This window comes from Stenella coeruleoalba (assembly GCF_951394435.1).
Source record: "Stenella coeruleoalba genome assembly, chromosome: 5".
In the NCBI taxonomy this organism is placed as follows: domain Eukaryota; kingdom Metazoa; phylum Chordata; class Mammalia; order Artiodactyla; family Delphinidae; genus Stenella; species Stenella coeruleoalba.
Genome location: NC_137150.1, coordinates 73,694,759 through 73,719,422, shown reverse-complemented (window position 1 = coordinate 73,719,422; position 24,664 = coordinate 73,694,759). Strand labels below are relative to the sequence as shown.

The 24,664-nt window shown below is 37.7% G+C and overlaps 2 protein-coding genes across 9 annotated transcripts in view; one reads left to right on the top strand and one right to left on the bottom strand.

Moving 5' to 3' along the window:
- Nucleotides 1-10,003, top strand: part of DRC9 (dynein regulatory complex subunit 9) — a gene marked incomplete at its 5' end in the record, with an annotated part of 40,101 nt that extends 30,098 nt beyond the window's left edge. Inside the window, 3 exons of the mRNA XM_079921424.1 lie at nt 7,067-7,198; nt 8,296-8,397; nt 9,819-10,003. Coding sequence (XP_079777550.1) covers nt 7,067-7,198; nt 8,296-8,397; nt 9,819-9,959 — 375 coding nt within the window. The 3' untranslated portion in view covers nt 9,960-10,003. The remainder of the gene's footprint in view (nt 1-7,066; nt 7,199-8,295; nt 8,398-9,818) is intronic.
- A 7,082-nt stretch (nt 10,004-17,085) lies between these two features.
- LRCH3 (leucine rich repeats and calponin homology domain containing 3) overlaps nt 17,086-24,664 on the bottom strand; it is a 114,631-nt gene continuing 107,052 nt past the window's right edge. For 6 of the 8 annotated variants that reach the window (XM_079922246.1, XM_079922248.1, XM_079922247.1 and 3 more), the window contains one exon: nt 18,839-22,077. In XM_079922246.1, coding sequence (XP_079778372.1) covers nt 21,877-22,077 — 201 coding nt within the window. In that variant the 3' untranslated portion in view covers nt 18,839-21,876. Of the gene's footprint in view, nt 22,078-24,664 lie in introns of all 8 variants that reach the window. The other 2 variants (XM_079922249.1, XM_079922252.1) reach the window with 1 other exon arrangement.

Sequence of the window (24,664 nt, the reverse complement as noted above, 5' to 3'; positions counted from 1 at the left end):
TAATTAATTGTGGTATCTCTAGGAACAAAATTGATGGGCAGCCTGATAAAACATTACTTGATCTATATAACAGAAAAGGGTCCAAGTCTAGTTGCCAAAAACCTGATTTGAGTCACCACAATGAAGAGTCAAGACCTCTCATCCACTTTACAGACTAAGTAAATTCACAGACCCAGAGCACCTTGATTGAAGGGAGCAGGTCCCCCTGAGGATGAACTCTGCAGCACTGCTGCAAATAATACAAGTGAATCTTCCTCCAAGCCTTACCCAAGGGACATGTGGCTACTTATTAGAGTGACTATGCACTGGAAAAAAGGAAATATCCAGACCTTTTGAGATTACTAAACATTGGCTCTGAATTGATGCTAATTCCTAGGGACTCAAAACAACACTGTGGCCCCTCTTCAAAATGGGGGATTATAGTGGTCAGGTGATAGATGGCGACTTAAGTCTGATTGGCTCTGGGCCCACCTGTTCTGTGGATACACTCTGTGGTTATTTTCCCCAGTTACTGAACATAGGATTGGAATAGACATACTTGATAACAGACAAAATTTCTACATTGGCTCTCTGATTCATGGAGTGAGGGCCTTTATGGTAGTAAGGACCTAGTAGAAGTCTCTGGAACTTCCCATCCCTACCAAGATAGTAAATCATAAGCAGTGCTGTACCACTGGTGTAACTGTAGAAATTAGTGCCAACATCAAAGGCTTCAAGGTGGAGGTAGTGACACTTGTCACATCCCCTTTTAACTCAGCTGTTTGGCCTGTGCAGTTGAATGATTTTGAAGAGTGACTGTGGACTAATGTAAATGTAATCAGATGGTGATTCAAATTGCAGCTACTGTTCGAGATGTAGTATCTTTACTGGAGAAAATCTTCAATGGCCACTGGCACTTGGTAGGCAGCTATTAACTTGACTAAGGTCCCTGTCTCCAAACTAGTTTCGAAAAAAACTGCAGAAGCAGTTTGCTTTTACCTGACAGGGCCAACAGTACACGCTTACAGTCTCGCATCAGGGCTATGTCATTTCTCCTTTCTCTGCCATATTATGGTCTGCAGAGATATTGCCTGCTTTGACTTTCCACAAAACATCATATGTTTCACTGCATTATGCAGTGAAACATATGTTCACTACATTATGTTCACTGCATTATGGTGATTGTATCTGATGAACAGAAGAAGCAAGGATTTTAGATGCCTTAGTCAGACGTGAATTAGAAGGTGGGAAGACAAACTCTATTTTTGGTACTAACTCTATATCATTATGGTCCAGTTAGGTGACAGAAGCCACATCAGTAATTTGAGCAGAGAACAATTAACAAAAGAATTATTAACTGGTAATAAGGAATTGGCTACAAAGGAGGGATAAAAGAGAACTCTAGGGCTAAAGGACAGTATGCAAGGAAGGATGTTTGCTTTGTTGCCCTGGGTCAGAGCTGGTTTACAGCTAGTAGGGTAAAGCTGGCAAGCAGGGAACTGTGGACTGTGTTTGGCAAGCAAGAATCCTTCTGCTGTGTCAGCAAAACTTGGTGAACAAGTGCCACTGAATGTCCCACACCCATGCCACAGTGAGCTGTGCCCCTGAAACAAGAGGAAGCACACTGGAACCAAGGAGAGAAGCTCTTCTGTCATGTCCCTCTGGCGCCCTCCACTGACAAAGCTTCACATTTTGCAGGCTTGCAAAACAAATGTTTACTGCAAGCACCAAGTTTCACAAAGTGGGTCAGTGAAGGATGATTTGGAGTTGAGAGGATGGTGATTTGATAATTGGCACAAATGGGGATCGTATGACGTTTGCACTGTAGGTTTATGGGAGGTAAACCTTATCAAGTTAATAAAGTTTCCTTTTAGTTATATATTAAGTTTTTTTTCTCTTCTTAATCGGGAATGAGCATTCAGATTTATGAGATAGATTTTTTTTAATCCATTGAGATGATATGATCTTTTTCTCTTTTAATATGTTAATAAATTAAAACACATTAATACATTTGTTGATGTTGACTCATCTTAAATTTGGGGGATAAATCCTACTTGTTCATAATTTATTATTCTTTTACTAGGCAGTTAGAATTGTAGATTTTTATTTTGTATTTATATATTCTATAAATGAGATTAACCTATAGATTCATTTTTTGGTGCTTCTTTGTTGTATTGTGATCAGTTATGCTAGCTTGGCAGTTTGAATTGGGAAGCTTTTCATCTTTTTATACTCTGAAACCTACAAAATAAAAATAGAACAAAATAGATTACTATTTGTTCCTTGAAACTGGTAAATTCAGTCATAAACAATCTTGCTGGGTATCATTTTAAAGGAGATATTTGGCTCCCTTTTCAATTTTTTTAAATGATTACTGATGTCTTTACGTTAAAAAAAACCTCCTTTTGAGTCATTTTTCGTAACATATCTTCCTAGAAAATCCATTTCATTAAAACATTCATTTTAAATTTATTAGTATAAATGTGATCTATAGTCTCTTACAGTTTAAAATTTTCTCTTATTTCTGAAGTTATCTTTTCCATCCTTTACTTTCAAAAATTTGTGTCTTGTCTCCCATTTTCTTGCTGAGCTTTGTCAAAGGTTTGACCATTTTATTGGTCTTCATAAAATCCATCTTTTGGTTTTATTGAGCAAATCTGTTTTTTTCCCTGTCACATTGGTTTTTGCTTTAATTTTGAGTAATTATGTTCATGTATTATTTATAATTATTTAATTATATAATTCCTATAATTATGTATAATTATTTTCTTTGAGCTTATATTGCTAATCTTTGTCTAGTTTCTTAAATACTCAATTCGTTTATTTTCAAATTTTATTATTTTCCTTTTAAAAATTTTTTGTTTGCGTTGGGTCTTTGTTGCTGCGCACGGGCTTTCTGTAGTTGCAGTGAGCAGGGCTACTCTTCATTGCGGTGCGTGGGTGTCTCATTGCAGTGGCTTCTCTTGTTGTGGAGCACGGGCTGTCGGTGCATGGGCTTCAGTAGTTGCAGCACGCAGGCTCAGTAGTTGTGGCTTGCGGGCTTAGTTGCTCCACGGCATATGAGACCTTCCTGGACCAGAGATTGAACCCATGTCCTCTGCATTTGGCAGGCAGATTCTTAACTACTGAGCCACAAGGGAAGTCCCTTATTTTCTTGTAAATGTATATAAACCAACACTTTTCTGAGTACAGTCTGAAGTTTTAATAAATAATGCTTACATTGTCATTCCTTTCCAAATAATTTGAAATTTATTTATTTTTCCCCAACATTTTATTATGAGTGTTTCCAAATATACACAAAGTTGAAAGAATTTTACAGTGTATGCCCCAAAGCCCATCTTCTAGTTCTGATTCTACCATTCACATTTTATTATTCTTGCTTTATCACGTCTATACATCCTTCCTCCATTAATCCATCTTACCTTTTTTGGGCCTTTAAAAGTAAATTGTAGGCATCATAATTTTTAGTTTACAATTTGTTATTTCCTTTGGTTGTTGTTATTATTATTTTTTTGTTATTTCCTTTTTAACCCTATTTAATAGGGTTTTTTTTTTAACATCTTTATTGGAGTATAATGGCTTTACAATGGTGTGTTACTTTCTGCTTTGTAACAAAGTGAATCAGTTATACATATACATATGTCCCCATTTCTCTTCCCTCTTGTATCTCCCTCCCTCCCACCCTCCCTATCCCACCCCTCTAGGTGGTCACTAAGCACCGAGCTGATCTCCCTGTGCCATGCGGCTGCTTCCCACTAGCTATCTACCTTACTACGTTTGTTAGTGTGTATATGTCCATGACTCTCTCTCACTTTGTCACAGCTTACCCTTACCCTGACCCCTCCCCTTATTAATAGGGTGTTTTTTAAATGTCCAAGTAGTTAAGGTTGGAGAGGAAAGAGTGTAGGCTGTCTTTCTATTGCTCACAGCAATGCTTTGACCTTTACACTCTTACTGTCTTACATTATGGTCTAGGAATGTGAAATATAAGATTTATGCTTATTGGAATTTGTAGAGTTCTTACTTGCTTCATATATGCTCACATTATATGAATATTTCATGGGTATTTTAAAAGAATGTTTTCTCTGTTAGGTACAAAGTTGTGGCATTGTCTATTAGTCTATCTGTCAAATTCTTCATATTGTTATTTATTTTGGTCTACCTGAGCTATTAATTTCAGAGAGCTGTGATAGTCTCCTAAGATGATTGTGGATCTGTCAATTTCTTACATTTCTAATTTTTTGCTTTATATATTCCAAAAATATGTTATTAGAACACAAAAGTTTATAACTGTAATAGCTTCTTAATAAAGCTTGCCTTTTATCAGTTTAAAATATCCTTTTTTGTCTCATTTAATTATTCTTGGCTTGAGTTCTGTTTTGCCAGATATTAATTGCCAAACCTGCTTGCTTTTTGCTTTGATTTTATTAACTGTGGTTTTTATAAATAGCTCATAGTTGGATTAAAAAATCTGAGAGGTATGTTTTTTGATAGGGGAATTTACTCCAGTTAATTTTATTGTGATTTTTCATTTGTTTATACTTAATGTTTCCATATATATATATATATATATATATATATATTTTTTTTTTTTTTTTTTTTTTTTTGCGGTACGTGGTCCTCTCACTGTTGTGGCCTCTCCCGTTGCGGAGCACAGGCTCTGGACGCGCAGGCTCAGCGGCCATGGCTCACGGGCCTAGCCGCTCCGCGGCATGGGGGATCCTCCCGGACCGGGGCACGAACCCGTGTCCCCCGCATCGACAGGTGGACTCCCAACCACTGCGCCACCAGGGAAGCCCTGTTTCCATATTATTTTATGTTTCCTGCTTTTCAAGCTTTCTAGTTGTTGCTCTCCTTTTTTTAAGTATTATTTTATTTTATTTATTATTTTTTTGGCTGTGCTGGGTCTTTGTTGTGGCACTTGGGTTCTTCTTGTGTCGTGAGGGCTTCTCTAGTTGTGGTGCATGAGCTACAGAGTACGCGGGCTCAGTAGTTGTGGTGCGCAGGTTTATTTGCCCCACGGCATGTGGGATCTTAGTCCCCCAACCAGGGATCGAACCCGTGTCCCCTACATTGAAAGGCAGATTCTCATCCAATAGTGGAATTGATCGAATTTTTATTTCTTGATTTCCAGCTTTCTAGTGCAAACTTCAATTATTTGCATACCACTTTCCTGGTTTTGTAATATCTGCATACCACCTGTATTACTACTATTTTCTAGTTAGTTATTCACCTAAACAACTATATCAATTTATTTTCAGTTAAGATAATATTATTGCTATAAAAGGAAAGCCAGTATCATTTGCTGTAAATAGAAATTAATGTAAATAGAAGTGCAAGAAATATCAGATGATGTTATTACATTTCAGCCAGCTCCTCTTGCCTGCCTGGAGCCTGTTTCCTTTTTTGATTAAAAGAAAACGAAAGTGTTAAGATTTAGAAAGATGTTAAAGACATGATTGCAGCAAACGGACAGGCTCTAAGTTAATCAGAATCATGGATTGTGATTGATTTTTTTAAAATATCATGTTTACGTACCATATAAAGGCTCCTCTTGATGTCTCATTCTTGAGGTACATGCTTCAGGAGTTTGTCATACATTCTTTTCTTGCAGTGGTAACCCTTAAACATTTAGCTTTGTTCTTTCTATTAAATGTAATCAATATCTCTATCTACTTGCCTTTATTAAGGCAAAGATTTTACTTACCTCTTCTCTTCCTCTCCTACATCCCATGTTGAAATCATTCATTATATACTTCTATTTTACAGATGATAGAACTGAGGCTTTGGAGAGTTGAGTAAACTTGTTTGAGTGCCAAGGTTGGGAGTTGAGCCTAGGCAATCTGCCTTCAGAGCCTGTGCTCTTTCCACTAGACTATACTGCCTAATTTGGGATTTAGTTCCAGATTATGATTTGTTACTAAAAATTTATGACATATAGCTTAAATATACATTTTACTATTTCTTATTCATATCTCTTTCATTTTATTTTGCTAAAATATATCCTTGAGGGACTTCCCTGGTGGTGCAGTGGATAAGCCTGCTTGCTCCCAATGCAGGGGGCCCAGGTTTGATCCCTGGTCAGGGAACTAGATCCCACATGCATGCTACAACTAAGAGTTCACATGCCACAACTAAGGAGCCGGTGAGCTGCAACTAAGCAGGTGGCGAACCTCAACTAAAGAGCCCACAAGCCACAACTAAGACCCGGAGCAACCAAATAAATTATTTAAATAAATATATTTAAAAAATAAAGTATATCCTTGAGTAACTCTTTCAGAAAGACAAGGTATATTTCTTTCTTCCCCTCACATTTGAATGTGAGGCTGGCTAGGAATAGAATCTTAGATTCACTTTTATTGTCTTTTAGAATTTTGAAAACATTGTACACTTCTCGACTATTATTTAGTCTTGGCAATCAAAGAGATGACTGATGCCATTCCTATCCTTCAGAATTTCTACCTACCCTTTACTCCTTTACTCTTCACTGCAACTTCTCTTATCCAGACACGTGGTAGGCCCTTTTCCCCCGTTTTATTTATTTATTTATTTTATTTTAAAAAATATTTAAATATTTATTTATTTTGCGGCATGCGGGATCTTTAGTTGTGGCATGTGGACTTCTTAGTTGCAGCATGTGCTCTTAGTTGCAGCATGCAAACTCTTAGTTGCGGCATGCATGCAGGATCTAGTTCCTTGGCCAGGTATCAAACCCAGGCCCCCTGCATTAGGAGTGTAGAGTCTTACCCACTGGACCACCAGGGAAGTCCCCCCACCTGTTTTAAAATTGATGATAGCACACACAAAGTACACAAATATTAAGTATATAGTTTGATGAATATGGCTAAGCACCCCTGTAACCACCATCCAGAGAGAGACATAGAGCACATTTACAGCATCCCAGAAGTCTCCCTCCTGCCCCATTCCCAATCAATAAACTAACCCTCCCCCCAAAAGTAACGATTATTCTGACTTCTATCACTATAGAAAAGTTGTGCTTGTTCTTCTACCTTATATAAATGACTTCATACAGTATATACTGTTTTGTGTCTGGTAGAGCCATATTTTAATGTTTTTTTCCAAGTAGAGACTTGAGGAGAAGCTGGAGTTCTGGATGGAGAAATTTGATAAGGACACAGAAATGAAACAGAATGAACTAAATGCTCTCAAAGCTGCTAAGGCCAGTGACTTAGCACACCTTCAAGAACTTGCAAAGACGGTAAGGAAGCAGAGGCTTAATACTGTAAGGCAGAGAGCACTGAGGAGTGGGTGGTAGCTAAGCAACAGTACCTGGGGGATACTCTTTTTGGTCACAACGTGGTATGCCTGTAAACCACTAGGATTCTTTCTTGATGATGATGATGACGTCCTCATTGATGGGGACAATAATAGCAGCAGCCGACACTTTATATTGCTTAATCTGTCCCGGGCACTTTTCTAGTATTTTACATGTATAACTTATTTAACCCTCCCCAAACTCCTTGAGCTAGATACTGTTTTTATTTCTACTTTATGACCTCTGAAGATAATTTATAAATGATGATTTATAAAAAGCTTCTGATTGTGGTTTCATCATTGAACAAATGTAGAACTTCTCAAATTTCTCTTTTGAAAGATGGGTGCTATTTGTAGGTATACATTCTATTAGTTTTTTTAATTAATTGTTTTGATGTCATTAGCCACACATCAAGTTAGTATTTCTTTTTTTTTTAAAGAAGAGGGCAATTTTTTAAATTAATTAATTAATTAATTGTTTGTTGCATTGGTCTTCGTTGCTGCGTGTGGGCTTTCTCTAGTTGCGGCGAGCAGGGTCCACTCTTCATTGTGGTGCGTGGGTTTCTCATTGCGGTGGCTTCTCTTGTTGCACAGCACGGGCTCTAGGCGCGCGGTCTTCAGTAGTTGTGGCGTGCGGACTTCAGTAGTTGTGGCTCATGGGCTGTAGAGCGCAGGCTCAGTAGTTGTGGTGCACGGGCTTAGTTGCTCCGCAGCATGTGGGATCTTCCCCGACCAGGGCTCGAACCTGTGTCCCCTGCATTGGCAGGTGGATTCTTAACAATTGTGCCACCAGGGAAGTCCTGGTATGGTTCATTTTAAAGTTTTATATTAAAAATGCAGGGCTGGGGAGTTCCCTGGTGGTCTAGTGGTTAAAATTCCAGGCTTTCACTGCCGTGGCTGGGGTTCAATCCCTGGTTGGGAAACAGAGATCCCACAAGTCATGCGGTGCAGACAAAAAAAAGAACACAAAACACCTGGGCTGGCTGGGCCACAGCTTAGTGAGCAAGTCCTGTAACATATGATTGATGTCTACTTTTGCAGATAAGGGAATATGAACAAGTCATCATTGAAGATCGTATAGAAAAGGAGAAGACCCGGAAGAAGATAGAACGGGATCACTTGGAATTAGAGAGCAGCATAAAGGTAGAAAACTGGCACCTTAGTAATTGGCATCTTGGGGCTTTTTCAATTCTGTAGCTGGCCAAACACTGAGGAATGCAGAGCATCTCTCGTTTATTCTCACACGTGGAACAGGAAATCTGTGAGGAAGCATGGCCTAAAAATTGGGCTTTGCCAACACATGGCCCGTGGTGCAGGGAGACAGTTAAGAGAAAAGGACATGCCCCCAATTTTTAATCCAGGAAGGAAGAGGTGGTTAGCAGTGGAAGCAAAACCTATAACTTGCGCCCAGAGGTCAAACTTATGAATACTAGTTCTAACCAAAACATCTCCTAAAGGAATTCTTTTTAATATACTACTACTTCTTAAAATCCTATTTATAAGTCAGTCCAGGCTATCTGCTAGGTTCAGATCAAGAGCTGTTTTCAAAAAAGGTGAAGGTGATTAAGTAGCAGTTCAGAAAAAAAGAGAGAGAGTTTTATATGAACTTGTGTATATTAGTGATGATGAAACTGGCAAGTCAGATTCTGGGAAATATTTTCAAGCAAGAATAACATCAGCTGGACTAAAACTGTAGTTTTGACAATTGCTCTTCTCTCTGAAAGAGGAGTATCTGCTGAGACCCTACAGTGTGCAAGCTGTGGTTTGGGATGTATATTAGGGGGTGTATTAAGACAGTAAACTTTGAAGTACATTCGGGACCAGGTATTTAAACCCAAACTTGAGCTTTCCATTAGGAGTCAGATGTATAGTTAGCAAGTATTTATTGAGCTTCTCTGGTGTTTTCTATTTGTCAGGATTCCTCGATTTAGAGCAAAATGGTAAGAGGTAGCTGAAGACCATTTTTGTTTTCTTTTTATTAGTGGATTTGCTCCCAGTCTTTGAAGCTTAATCTGATTTGAAAGTAGACCAGACTGTATTTAGAACAGTTGTGTCTAATGACTAAGATATTCAAGGGAGCTAACTAAATCCTTTTTGAAGGGGAGTTTTGATCCTTTCATCAATCATTAGAGATTGAAATGCACCAGGAAACCTACTGAAATCACTAGATTATCTGCACATTTTTGACTGAGTGCTTGCTTTTGCCTGTGGTCCAGGTAACTAGCATTGCTTTTGGATCAAATGGTTGTTAGATTTGGGGAACTTGGAAGTTCATAAAGAGCAGCAGTATAAGGGACTCAGGTTTCTAAGTGTAAAGGAAAGATAGGCCTAATCAGATCCCTTTTCTTCAGTTTTACTCCTTGAAAACTTTAGAGTCCAGGGCTTAAGCTCTGAGTCCTGCACAACAGGCAAGCACTGCTCAAGGATAGCATGCTTGGCCACTTCTGTGTCTCAGAGACCATCTTCACAGAAGTTAGTTTATGAAGAAACAATCCCCTTATGTAGAAAGAATGCAGCTTGTCAGGCGTACTACAAATTGTACCCCCTTCCCTGTCCTCTTCCAGCTCCAGGCCTGGTGGCGAGGCACTGTGGTGCGGAAGGAAATTGGTGGTTTCAAAATGCCCAAGAAGGGCAAAGATGATGGCAAGGATTCAAAAGGTAAAGGTAAAGGCAAAGACAAGGACAAGCGGAGAGGCAAGAAGTGACCAAGTTATCTTCTGTGTTTTCTGCTGGTGTTTTGGAGGTCGGAAGGAGGACCTGAAGGGAATAAGAAACATCTTTTACCATCACAGATAACTCATCTACAGGTTGTTTCTTATTTGGACATTCTCAGGTGAGGCCTAGTTATACTAGGTCACCTTGACGGTTATACTAGTTTTCAAACCCCGAATTAGGATTATACTGTGGATTCAGAGCTTCTTCATAACTTGAAAAAAAAATTCCTGGGAAGAAATATTTCTAGAAGTCTTGTGAAGATTCCTCTCACTCTTTCTCACCAGAAAAAAAGTACATAATCCTAGTTATAGTGATACATTAAAACTTCAGTAGTTCCTGTAATGTTTCTGATTCTGACTTTATTCAACTTGCCTATAGTGAAAAATGGCACTTAGGAGCAAAGAGTGTCATAAATGACACTTTTTTTGGCATCTCATTTATTTTTTTATACAGCATGTTCTTATTACTTATCTATTATATATATATTAGTGTATACATGTCAATTCCAACCTCCCAATTCATCACACCACCACCCCCTGCCACTCTCTCCCCTTGGTGTCCATACGTTTGTGCTCTACATCTGTTTCTCTATTTTTGCCCTGCAAACCGGTTTATCTGTACCATTTTTCTAGGTTCCACATATATGCGTTAATATACAGTATTTGTTTTTCTCTTTCTGACTTCACTCTGTATGACAGTCTCTAGGTCCATCCACGTCTCCAAAAATGACCCAATTTCATTTCTTTTTATGTCTGAATAATATTCCATTGTATATATGTACCACATCTTCTTTATCCATTTGTCTGTCGATGGGCATTTAGGTTGCTTCCATGTCCTGGCTATTGAAAGTAGTGCTGCAGTGAACACTGGGGTGCATGTGTCTTTTTGAATTATGGTTTTCTCTGGGTATATGCCCAGTAGTGGGATTGCTGGGTCATATGGTAATTCTATTTTTAGTTTTTTAAGGAGCCTCCATCCTGTTCTCCATAGTGGCTGTATCAATTTACATTCCCACCAACAGTGCAAGAGTGTTCCCTTTTCTCCACACCCTCTCCAGCATTTGTTGTCTGTAGATTTTCTGATGATGCCCATTCTAACCAGTGTGAGGTGATACCTCACTGTAGTTTTGATTTGCGTTTCTCTAATAATTAGTGATGTTGGGCAGCTTTTCATGTGTTTGTTGGCAATCTGTGTACCTTCTTTGGAGAAATGTCTATTTAGGTCTTCTGCCCATTTTTTGATTTTTTTTTTGTGGTACGCAGGCCTCTCACTGTCATGGCCTCTCCCGTTGCGGAGCAGAGGCTCCAGACGTGCAGGCTCAGTGGCCATGGCTCATGGGCCCAGCCGCTCCTCGGCAGGTGGGATCTTCCCAGACCGGGGCACGAACCCGTGTCCCCTGCATTGGCAGGCAGACTCTCAACCACTGTGCCACCAGGGAAGCCCCTGTTTTTTTAATACTGAGCTGCACGAGCTGTTTATACATTTTGGAGATTAAGCCTTTGTCCGTTGATTCGTTTTGCAAATATTTTCTCCCATTCTGAGGGTTATCTTTTCTTCTTGTTTATAGTTTCCTTTGCTGTGCAAAAGCTTTTAAGTTTCATTAGGTCCCATTTGTTTATTTGTTTTTATTTCCATTACTCTAGGAGGTGGGTCAAAAAAGATCTTGCTGTGATTTATGTCAGAGTGTTCTTCCTATGTTTTCCTCTAAGAGTTTTGTAGTGTCCGGTCTTACATTTAGGTCTTTAATCCATTTTGAGTTTATTTTTGTGTATGGTGTTAGGGAGTGTTCTAACTTCATTCTTTTACATGTAGCTGTCCAGTTTTCCCATCACCATTTATTGAAGAGGCTGTTTTCTCTCCACTGTATATCCTTGCCTCCTTTGTCATAGATTAGGTAACCATAGGTGTGTGGGTTTATCTCTGGGCTTTCTATCCTGTTCCATTGATCTATATTTCTGTTTTTGTGCCAGTACCATATGGTCTTAATTACTGTAACTTTGTAGTATAGCCCAAAGTCAGGGAGTCTGATTCCTCCAGCTCCGTTTTTTCCCCTCAAGATTGCTTTAGCTATTCGGGGTTTTTTGTGTCTCCATACAAATTTTAAGATTTTTTGTTCTAGTTCTGTAAAAAATGCCATTGGTAATTTGATAGGGAATCCACTGAATCTGTAGATTGCTTTGAGTAGTATAGTCATTTTCACAATATTGATTCTTCCAATCCGAGAACATGGTATATCTCTCCACCTGTTTGTGTCATCTTTGATTTCTTTCATCAGTGTATAGTTTTCTGAGTACAGGTCTTTTACCTCCTTTGTAGGTTTATTCCTAGATATTTTATTCTTTTTGTTGCAATGGTGAATGGGATTGTTCCCTTACTTTCTCTTTCTGATCTTTCGTTGTTAGTGTATAGGAATGCAAGAGATTTCTGTGCATTAATTTTGTATCCTGCAACTTTACCAAATTCATTGATTAGCTCTAGTAGTTTTCTAGTGGCATCTTTAGGATTCTCTATGTATGGTATCATGTCATCTGCAGTGACAGTTTTACTTCTTCTTTTCCGACTTGGATTCCTTTTATTTCTTTTTCTTCTCTGATTGCTGTGGCTAAAACTTCCAAAAACTATGTTGAATAATAGTGGTGACAGTGGACAACCTTGTCTTGTTCCTGATCTTAGTGGAAATGGTTTCAGTTTTTCACCATTGAGAATGATGTTTGCTGTGGGTTTGTCATATATGGCCTTTATTATGTTCAGGTAGGTTCCCTCTATGCCCACTTTTTGGATAGTTATCATAAATGGGTGTTGAATTTTGTCAAAAGCTTTTTCTGCATCTGTTGAGATGATCATATGGTTTTTATTCTTCAATATGTTAATATGGTGTATCACATTGATTGATTTGTGTATATTGAAGAATCCTTGCATCACTGGGATAAATCCCAGTTGGCCATGGTGTATGATCCTTTTAATGTGTTGCTGGACTCTGTTTGCTAGTATTTATTGAGGATTTTTGCATCTATACTCCTCAGTGATATTGGTCTATAATTTTCTCTTTTTGTAGTAGCTTTGTCTGGTTTTGGTATCAGGGTGATGGTAGCTTCATAGAATGAGTTTGGGAGTGTTCCTTCCTTTGCAATTTTTTGGAAGATGGGTGTTAGCTCTTTTCTAAATCTTTGATAGAATTCACCTGTGAAGCCATCTGGTCCTGGACTTCTGTTTGTTGGAGGATTTTTAATCAGAGTTTAAACTTCATTACTTGTGATTGGTCTGTTCATATTTTCTATTTCTTCCTGGTTCAGTCTTGGAAGGTTATACCGTTATAAGCATTTGTCCATTTCTTCCAGGTTGTCTATTTTATTGGCATAGAGTTGCTTGTAGTAGTCTCTTATGATGCTTTGTATTTCTGTGGTGTCCATTGTAACTTCTCCTTTTTCATTTCTAATTTTTATTGAGTCCTCTCCCTCTTTTTCTTGATGAGTCTGGCTAAAGCTTTATCAATTTTGTTTATCTTCTCAAAGAACCAGCTTTTAGTTTCATTGATCTTTGCTATTGTTTTGTTTCTATTTCATTTGTTTCTGCTCTGATGTTTATGATTTCTTTCCTTCTACTTACTTTGGGTTTTGTTTGTCCTTCTTTCTCTAGTTCCTTTAGGTGTAAGGTTAGATTGAGATTTTTCTTGTTTATTGAGGTAGGATTGTATTACTATAAACATACCTCTTATAACTGCTTTTGCTGCATCCCATAGGTTTTGGATTGTGTTTTTGTTGTCATTTGCCTCTAGGTATTTTTTGATTTCCTCTGATTTCTTCAGTGATCTCTTGGTTATTTAGTAATGTATTGTTTAGCCTCCATGTGTTTGTGTTTTTATTGTTTTTTCCCTGTAATTGATTTCTAATCTCATAGTGTTGTGGTTGGAAAAGATGCTTGATATGATTTGTTTTCTTAAATTTACCAAGGCTTGATTTGTGACACAAGGTGTGATCTATCCTGGAGAATGTTCCATGTGCACTTGAGAAGAAAGTGTAATCTGCTGTTTTTGGATGGAATGTCCTGTAAATATCAATTAAATTTCTCTTGTCTATTGTGTCATTTACAGCTTGTGTTTCCTTATTAATTTTCTGTGTGGATGATCTGTCCATTGGTGTAAGTGAAGTGTTAATGTCCCCCACTATTATTGTGTTACTGTTGATTTCCTCTTTTATAGCTGTTAGCAGTTGCCTTATGTATTGAGGTGCTCCTATGTTGGGTGCATATATATTTGTAATTGTTGTATCTTCTTCTTACATTGATCCCTTGATCATTATATAGTGTCCCTCCTTGTCTCTTGTAACATTCTTTATTTTAAAGTCTATTTTATCTGATACGAGTATTGCTACTCCAGCTTTCTTTTGATTTTCATTTGCATGGAATATCTTTTTCCATCCCCTCGCTTTCAGTCTGTATGTGTCCCTTGGCCTGAAGTGGGTCTCTTGTAGACAGCATATATATGGGTCTTGTTTCTGTATCCATTCAGTGAGCCTGTGTCTTTTGGTTGGAGCATTTAATCCATTCATGTGTAAGGTAATTATCGATATTTATGTTTCTATTACCATTTTCTTCATTGTTATGGGTTTGTTTTTGGTAGGACATTTTCTTCTCTTGTGTTTCCCACTTAGAGAAGTTCCTTTATCATTTGTTGTAGAGCTGGGTTGGTGGTGCCGAATTCTCTTAGATTTTGCTTGTATGTAAAGCTTTTGCTTTCTCCATCAAATCTGAATGAGATCCTTGCCAGGTAGAGTGATCTTGGTTGTAGGTTCTTCCCTTTCATCACTTTATCATGCCACTCCCTTCTGCCTTGTAGTTTCTGCTGAGACATCACCTGTTAACCTTATGGGATTTCCCTTGTTTGTTGTTTTCCCCTTGGTGCTTTTAATAATTTTTGTCAATTTGATTACTGTATGTCCCAGCATGTTTCTCCTTGGGTTTATGCTGCCTGGGACTCTCTGCACTTCCTGGACTTGGGTGGCTATTTCCTTTCCCGTGTTAGGGAAGTTTCCAACTATAATGTCTTCAAATATTTTCTTGGGTCCCTTCTCTCTTTTCTTTCTGGGACTTCTATAATGTGAATTTTGGTGTGTTTAATGTTGTCCCAGAGGTCTCTTAGGCTGTCTTCATTTCTTTTCATTCTTTTTTCTTTATTCTGTTCCATGGCAGTGAATTCCACCATCCTGTTTTCCAGGGCACTTATCCATTCTTCTGTCTCAGTTATTCTGCTATTGATTCCTTCTAGTGTAATAAATGACACTCTTATGAGCAAAAGTGGTGTTCAGTAGGAACTACAAGATGATGTTTATCAAGTGTCTAGAATATTACATACACAATAAAGTTTTAATAAAGGTTGGCTCCTGCCTGCCTTTTAAATTTATTATCACTTTACTGTTTTTATGGGGGGGGTGTCACATGGAACATGTATCTTATTATAAGCTGCTTCAGCTCCTTTTCTGGGAAGTAGGTAGGGATATAAATGATAAATACAAGATAGAAGTGAGATGTCAGAACATACAGCCCACACATAGGAAAGACAGGGGACACAGGTCAGTGGGGAGATGAGTCTGGAGATATTGCTGAGATGTGAGACAGTAGGGCCTATACCTGCTTTGCTTACTCAATAACTCTCACCTTATGGGGTATTAAGACTAAAAGAGGTAAAACATGTGAAAATACCTAATCTGTGACTGGCACATAAAGCTGATTGTCATTCTCTCTCTCCCGCTAAAAGAGAATGAGCCCATTGGGTCATTCTTGCCTTGATTGATCAGGATAGAATGTCTTGGAATGCTAAAGCTCTCCCTATAGCATAGTTGGTAATTTCTGAGAAAAGTCTTTCAAATGGGTCACATATATTTCAAAATTAAGCCTTATATCTAACTCCAAATACAGGACACTACTGATATGTATACTTCCTTAAAAAAGTATATTTTGATCTCAAGGGACCATTATGAGGACCCAGTTTCTACTGATATTCCATCAAAGAATTTACCCTTTTGTTTTTGCCAAGGAAACCATGCTTTAGGTATGAACATTTTCAAATCAGCCTTTATTTCTTGCTATTGAAGTGCTGTCTTTTATTTTAATGTCAATGTGTAAAGTGGCATACAGGCAATTTAAAATTACATGATACTGACATATTTATTCTTAGAACTTATGCATTATATTTACAGACATACAAATATAGGACAATGTTTTACAAAATCTTTTACTAATTACATGTTTACAACATTTTCAGAAATAAAATGAAATCTGCTGTAAACCACCTTACTGCAATATGTATATAAAAACGTTTCTGAATATCCATGTTCTCCTTCATTTCTATAACCATTTAAGCGCTTAGTTTTAAAAAATTCATCATACTCATCAGCGTAGTCATACATCATTAGTCACTGCTGGACTTTTATCAAGTAGAGAAATCAGACTCCTTGATTAGCTATGAGGCTGTATTTTCAAAAGCTATTAAGGAAAGTGACCTACTACTACTAAGTGTCCTATTCTATTCTAGCCAAATACAAAGGCCCTTTCTCCCATGAGTTGTTTCCAGAGAAAATTGGTTTGGAGTGCTAAACAAGTATGAGATTGAAAGCCCAGAAACCTGCTGACTTAAAATCTCCACCGTTAGCAGGGGCCCTGGTGGGCAGGCACTTAGCCTTTTCTTCATTCACTCTTCAGCGCTGGGAAGGTCACTGCTTCAGTAGGAAGTTCATAAATGGTCAGGTGGAACTGTAACAAAATCATCTTTATCTTATGTTAGAGTCTAGCAAGGCTAAATATTAAATTTTCTTTCCAGTTAAAAAAAAAAAGGTATATACAAAACACTGAGTACAAAAATTTTCCAACAAAAACATCATGACTTGTTTTGCATCTTGACATAGAAAAGACATTCAATATATTTTTCTTTCATTATCAACCAAAACTGTAAACAAATATTTTCTAACTATTCAAATATAAATTTGAATTAGTCTGATAAAAATATATGAATAAAGTTTCATGCTATGTATAAAATTTGAAATACGTTGAAAATTCCAATTATTCCTACGGGAAAATTAGTCACAAATGTTCCAAATGTTGCATTATGTATGCTGACTGGGATTATTCCTTGCAACTATGTGACAAACAGTCCTGTCCTTTGCTGAGTTTCATTTCAAATGGCTGTCTATAATTTGGAGATTGTACTGAGGTTTAATGTTGACTAGAAGTAAAAATACCTAGAGTTTAAAAATATACACAGCTAAATTCTAAACAAGTCCTATGACTGGTGGGTCTGTTTGGAACTGTAAATATAATGGGGTCTGGCTCTAAGCAGTTTAAACACATTTTACTTTTGTTTCATAAGGACCCTGAAGGATTGGGCTTTGAGCTCAGATGTTTTGTGTTATATAAGTTTAAACCTGTGACAACAAGGAGAAAACATTATTTTGGCCAGATACTCAACATGATTTTATCCAGAGTTACTTTTAGATGCTGCTACATGATAAAACAAGAGAACATTATTCTTAAATGTATGTACTGGTAAAGAAACCCTAGAACAGTTAACAACAGGAAAAAACCTAGATAACTAGTATCTTCACTTACTCTCTTTACTTGGTTTACAAAGGCAGTGAATACCAGAAGATATCACTGACAACTAAAAAGGTCTCAAAATATAGGGGAAGAAAGACCCAAGTGGCTTAGACTTGAATTAGGGCTCCTGGTTTTGTGCTGTCTGAGCCCTTGGGCCCTTTTACTGCACCCATAATTGAGTAAGTAAGGCACTGGTGGGGGAGCTAGATGGCTAGATGAAAAGACAGCAAGCTGTTTTTAAAATGCCACAAGTGCTTTAACTCAGCTACAGAAATTGGCAGTTAGCTGAAAGAAATGTAAGAAGCTTGGCTCTTCCTTTATTTTCATAATCTTCAGTTATTTGGGGAGCTGGAAGTGCATCTGCTGTGACTGGAAGGTGTTCACAGGTGCAGGTATCCCGGGAGCAGCTTGCAGGGGAGAAGGGGTGAGCTCAATGAAGTCAACACACAGGATGCAGAGTGTCACAAGCTACCAGCCTAAAGATCTGGACCCTGTGTGTAGAGTGCTTGATTATAATATTTAGATAACAGTGGGATGATACATAGAACCATCCTCTAAGTGGTGGTGGACTGGAGCTGGGGGGAGGTCTAGGACACTGGCCTTAAATGCAACAGTATCTGTTTCATTGTTTTACTATGCAAAATCTAGACCTTCTACATTATTTTTATTTTACCTTGGACAGAACAGTCCAAGTAGTCATAATAGAGCTGAAAAACATGGTGAAGTCATTACTCCCCCCAAATTATACAAATATCTAGCTTGGAACAATGGTCTCCACTATATGAAACACCTGGAATGTTTGTTGAAATGAAGATACCCAGGCCTCACTCTAGACCAACCGAGTGAGAATCTGTACTTTAACAAATTCTCCAGGAGCTTCTAATGAACAACCACGTTTAGAAACTACTGGATTCCAGAGGGCTTGGAAACAGGGAAAGATAACAGCATGGCGGTGCCTTCAAGAGAGACAAATATCCTTCTGAGAAGATAGTCTTCAGTATGTGAAAGAGCCTACTCTCTAGACAAGCACAGCCAGGTTAGGCTTCAGTGTTGGGTTCTCAATAATGACAGAATTAATTTTTATTTGTGAAAACCAACCATGTCTTCATAAACAATTCAATGCAAATGGATATAACCTCCCCTAAAATGGAGAAATGAAGCAAAATATTCCTGTTAGGAATCATGGAAACAGTCCCTTTCAAGAACACATAAGCGCTTTGTTAAGCAGACGGCTCACAGCAGCAGTCACGCTGTCCTGTTTCGTTTTGGCCAGGCCAACGCCCACGGTGCTGGGAGTCCTTACACAGCAGATAACTGGTGCTGCTGCTGCTTGGGCGGGGCAAGTTCCAGGAGAGCCTGGACCGTCAGCGCAACCTGGCTCAAACCTTTCTCTTCTAAAATGTGGAGAGGCAAACATAATTGCTCCTGAAATGGGACAATGTAACATAAAAACAAACAGAAGAGAAAAGAGGATGAACATCACAGAACTGAAAAGAAAAAACAAGCATCTCTTCTCTCCCTCATAATAATGAACTGAGATAAGAGAAGTCAGTACCTGAGAATCTGACCTCTGTTAATATGAGTTACACAGAGATGGTACCTGACACTCGTCACTTTTTTTTTTATTAATACATCTAAAAGTACATCCAGATCATTTTGAATATGAGAAAATGGACAAGTTACATACACTTTTACATACAACAGAAGATAAACATACTACTATGGAGTAAGAGCAGCATCCTTCACCCCTGATAAATAAAAGAGCAATGCAGATCAGTAAAATGAGGCAGGTGAAAATAGAAAAACAGTTCCAAGTTACCGGATGGCTGAAGCCTAAAGATATAACATTGTAGGAGAAAGTGCTTTGGAAATTACAAACCATAGGAATGCAAGATAGTTTCATGCCATAACTCAGACTGCATGAGAGAGGAATGCTCTCTACGTTATAGTCCTGACTATGAAAATCAGGGTTCTCAGACCAGGCAGGGATCATGGGAAGAAACTGAAGTATATCCTTGAGATTTAGAAGTATTTGAGAAAATGTCCCCTACACTGGATAATTCACGGAAGGCCCAGTTTGAATTACTTAAAAACTTGAATTACAGAACTTAAATAAAGAAATCATATTTGAAAAAGTATTTTATATCCTGGTATTTAAGGTATTTAATGGATTAAATTATGCTGGAGAACTATGATGTGAGCTTAGTCAGGAACACATTAATTAACATATATTTGAAAAGCATTTACATGTTTGCTTAAGCAAGTTAAATTACTTCTATCTTGTTTATTACCTCATTAATGTGTTTGGTTAATCCTTTCTTTTAAGACAAAAAGGCATATCATAAGAATAACATCTATCATTGATTAGATGAAAGAAAGAAGAGGTTACTCTTGAATGAAAGTGGAATTCTGGTTCTACTGAAAAAGACTATACATACTTATTAAAGAAGATAACTGGATTTTTCTCAGCTTTTCATTGGCACTTAATTATATTATTAGGAAGTTTTACAAAACCAGTTGCAATAAAAAATATAACAAGTATGTTTTATGAACCGTTATTGGTACTTGTGCTTCTTAATCACTTTCTTTTTAATACTTACCTTGATAAAACAAGGTAAATGGAATCTTTTGATCTTAAGAAACTAGCAACTTTGTATAAATCTTCTGAGTACAACTGAAGTACAGATTAACTATACTTAAAATGAACCTGCAGGGTGTTTTACTCTGGAGGGAGACATATTTCCTCTGAGGCCGATTCCTTGATCTCCGTTTCCAGGGGTGCCCAGCGACCCGTAAGCCCGTGGCTTACACATTCCCTCAGTGGCTTATGCTTTCCAGATGCACATTTACTTTCTAGCTGGCTTAGAGCAAACTCTGTTCTGAAGAGAATGCACCATTACTCCCCCAAAACCACACAAAACACCATGTGTTTTTTTAAAGGGACAGAACTTCACAAAACTGAATGATCTCTGACTCAGAGACATCTTAAAAACAAAAAAAAAACCTCCCCCCAACTCCAAAAGGCACTACTGCTGTTTTCAACACAGTGTTCAATGTTTCAGCATTAAAAATAAAAGGTTTTTAATGTGTTAAATAATTTTCCCATTTAATATGAAAGAAAACCAAAGCAATCAGATCCTCAGATTGACTTCTACAACATGATATGGTTCCTCACAATCTTCCTTCATACATGAGTTCAGTTGTCCAATTTTCTTAGCAGAGTTCAGAGATTCCTGAATGTTCAGAAACACTATTTATGAGAACCAGAATCTGAATGCAATTATAAGTACTTTCAAGCATTAAGGCTAGCAGCTAATATACTAAGCATTCTGAAAGAGGCATTCATCACCTTGGGTACAGAACAGAGATTGCTGCCTAATTCTTTACCTGCTACTGTTCAGATAAAATCTCCTCAACAGCCTATCAAATATAAGTTCACCTATTAAGATGGTTCAAATATATTGGAAATTATATAAATTCCAATTTTAAATTCTAAATAGGATTCTAGAAGTGAAGTTAAAGATAACAAACATAATAAATGTGCAGACAGGTGCCTACCCCTGAAAGGTCAGCTCCAGATAATTTGCTGTGTACTGTTTCCAATGTACACAATGGGCTCAGAATAGCAATCTAGGGAACCTACATTATCTTTGGACTGAACATTCTGATCAAATTAAAATTATTAAGATTAAATGGCCAGTGCCTTCCAGATGTCCAGAGAGCAGATGCTTATTAGGTGGACTTGTGCCTACCAATAAAGACAGATTTCAGGATTTCAGGGCACAGCTCAATGCAGAGATCTAAGTGACCAGGTGCTCCCCAGAACAGAAGGGGTGCAACTGTTTCCTCATGAACAGCTGTTGAAAAGTTCAGCAACTCATAATTTTAATACTTCTCACAATTTCAACACTTAAGTTGTATTGAGGCATGGAAATAAGGCCAGATGGAAATTTTATTATGCCATTTGGAAATAAAGTCCTAAGTCATATTCTAACAACAGGCTCAGGATTGTATTAGTAGACCCTGCTCAGCATTTATGATAAGAGAAACAAGGCCACATATAGGCCAGGAGAATGGACAAATGAGCAGAAGAAAATATACTGGTCTTTCTGCTCTTTGTTAGCAATCATAAATGCTTCCTAATGTGATGAGCTGCTCATCTGGACACACGAGGAAAGAAGTTATCTACTTTATTGGTTAGCTCTTTGATGGCTAACCAATTAAAAAAAAAGCACATATGTAAATACTTTTGAATGAGAAACAAACCTCCTTTACCAAGCACAGGAATGAGGTGGAAAAATCACTGGAATGCACTTTCGGCTAGAGGGGGAAGATCCAGTAATAAAGCATACAGAGAGTTAACATTAGAGTACAATAAAATGCCACAAAACCCAAAAGCTGGATAGATAGAGAGACAAAACTGGATTCTTCTGAATGTGCCCCAAGAGAAAGTAGTGTTTCAACAGTTCTTTTTACGCTGAGGTTTAGCTGAAGGATGTCAGAAGGGGAACAAAGATTGTCCTGTCCAAAGTGTGAGCAGGAAAGGAAAACAGAAAAATAAAGTCAGTGGATCAGAAACACAGATTTGAGTATAGAATTCAATATGATCATCTCAGTCATATTCAAAGAAACATATCCCATAACATTTTTTATTATGATGAATCAAAATGCTGAAAAACAAAACCACAAAGAATCCTCTATGTTCTCAGCTTGATTTTACTACTAAATAGCAGAATAAAATTGTTGGTGATTAGTATGAACATTCAGGATAAAATGAACAGAGGTGGATGCTGACTTAGGGTTATGTGAGGCCTGAGAGTGGTTGAGTGGGTGAGGCAACCTCTTTCTCGACTCATTCTTCCCTATTAACAAAAAATAGGCCAGAAAGCAAGGACAAAACCTGGGGGTGGGCTGAGGAGAGGGAATTTTTTGGAGAAAGCCAGGTGAGTCAAGGAGGTTCAAAGAATGAAGAAAGCATAATAATCAGGGGAAATTTATTACCTGGAAGTCAGGTGTACTGAATGACTTGGTGTTCCTCTAAAAATCAAGTCCATCTTAACTAAGTCTTGTTTACTAATTGTACAAAATAAATCTAAAGTTGTAATGGGCCTTAGAAATCATCCAAACCCTCCAGTTCACAGATTAAGAAATTAAATAAAAGCATTACTGGACTTGATAACAGGAAAATATTCTTTCACACGTAACATATAATAACTCCAGAACATAAGATATTGGATTCAGAAGTTTTTATCACCAACTATAGTTTTTTGACTGTAACATATATTTAATAAAAGCATAATAATAAAGAGACTACCCATATGCCCAACCTTATTGGAGGTTTTTAACAATCACTTTATTCTTCAGTGTTTCATTCATAATTTAACTTGTAAACATTTAAAAAGTTATACTGAGAAGGGAAATCATTCACCTTTATATATGTTTTCTGGACAGAAGATCTGACAAATTTTTCAATATTAAGTTTTATGTTATCTGTTTTCAAAAGTGATCATTATTACATCCCTGATTTTATTTACAAGTGAAACATAGCAGGTGGTCATGTTTAGGTAAAGGTCATAATGCCCAGAAGTAGGGGAGAACAAAGGAAGAAGAGGTATAGGTTTCTTCTTCCCTTCCATGGCAGAGGGACCTGAGAATGCTAGTTTAAACCTACGAGTTTGTATTTATTCATTTTCCTTCATTTTGTTTTAGGCAAATGATCAACTGTTTTAGCAGAAGTAGCAGCATAACAGGAACGCATCTAAAAGTGTTAGTGATGGTGGTGGTGAGACTTGGGTGGAAGGCAGGAGTGGAGAAGGAAGAGGTGGCCCATGTGGAATGTCCATTTACTCTTTCTGGTAGGGGGAAAGGGAGGGGAAGGAGGATGTGTCAAGAACTCCAGTCTAAAGCCACCCTGGAAAAATACCCAGTCTTTTTTTTTTTAGTACCTAGTCTTTTAAAATTGTATTTTTTCTATCTCCTGCCTTCAAATAAATACTGTTAACCATTGCTTGGCAAATGGTGGAATAAAATGCATGCTTTAAAAGGTGCACTGTTTTTGATTTTGTTGACTGATGGCGGTTATATTCTAAAAGAATTTCAGTGTATAGACTTTAAATCTGAGACAGATGACAGTTCTGTAAAGCCCAGAGTACATGTACAATGACTGTAAGAAGTCCTTTACAGGTTTGACATAGGCTAAGTGTGCCAGCACGTCTTGCCGTGTGGGGCCGTTTTCAGCACTCTTCTCTCTAGGTATGTGGTGCCTCTTTTTAATCACTCATATTTTTCCTCTGGTCCCATTACCTGCACCAACCCATGCCACATTCTCTTGTTCAAAGACACTGTTATGGAACTGGGGCAGGTACTGGGCATGCTTGTGATGGTCAGGTAGGATCATCTCAAGTAGGCATAAGGGAAACACTGAATGTTAGAGTGTACATGTGAATATTAGAACCTGCCTGTTTAATATGAGAAATGTATGCTATTTATCTAGAAACCTTATTAATGCTCTCAATATGTTTAAAAATGGTTAGTTCTAAAAGAGATGATGAGCCTTCAGAAAACAATATGATATAAAGGCAATACATTTGCTTTGAATTTGTCCACAGGAACAAAAAAGATCCTTGCTAACTACCACTAAATGTAAATTTCAGTTATTTTATAACTCAGCTTAAAAAAATGCAAAAGAAAAAAGTAAAAAATAAGTAGTAGAATCACAATCTACTTAATAAAAGGAGAAAAAACACTCATGGGAATTAACACTGGCTAGTGCAGCTGCTCTGTGGAGCTGGGCTCCCTTCCACTTTGTGAAAGAGCTGAAAGGGAAAGGTGTTCATTGGACAAATGATGCTTTGACCTTCTCAACTCATGTTAGTTAAAGAGAGGAATGGTGAACTGGGTAAAATGAGTCATTGTCAGGAAAAGCCCTTGGGACAAGGGCTTAACTTTGAGAGAAATAGTGGACTTGTTGAGTCCAGGGGCCAGTACCGGGTTTCTGACAGCTAATTAAGAAGGTGATAGAAAAGTATCATGTTTTTCTCCTTGAACGCTGGACAAAATATGGTGACAAGAACTGTAATGGTTGTAGTTAATGAAAAAAGTATCAAAT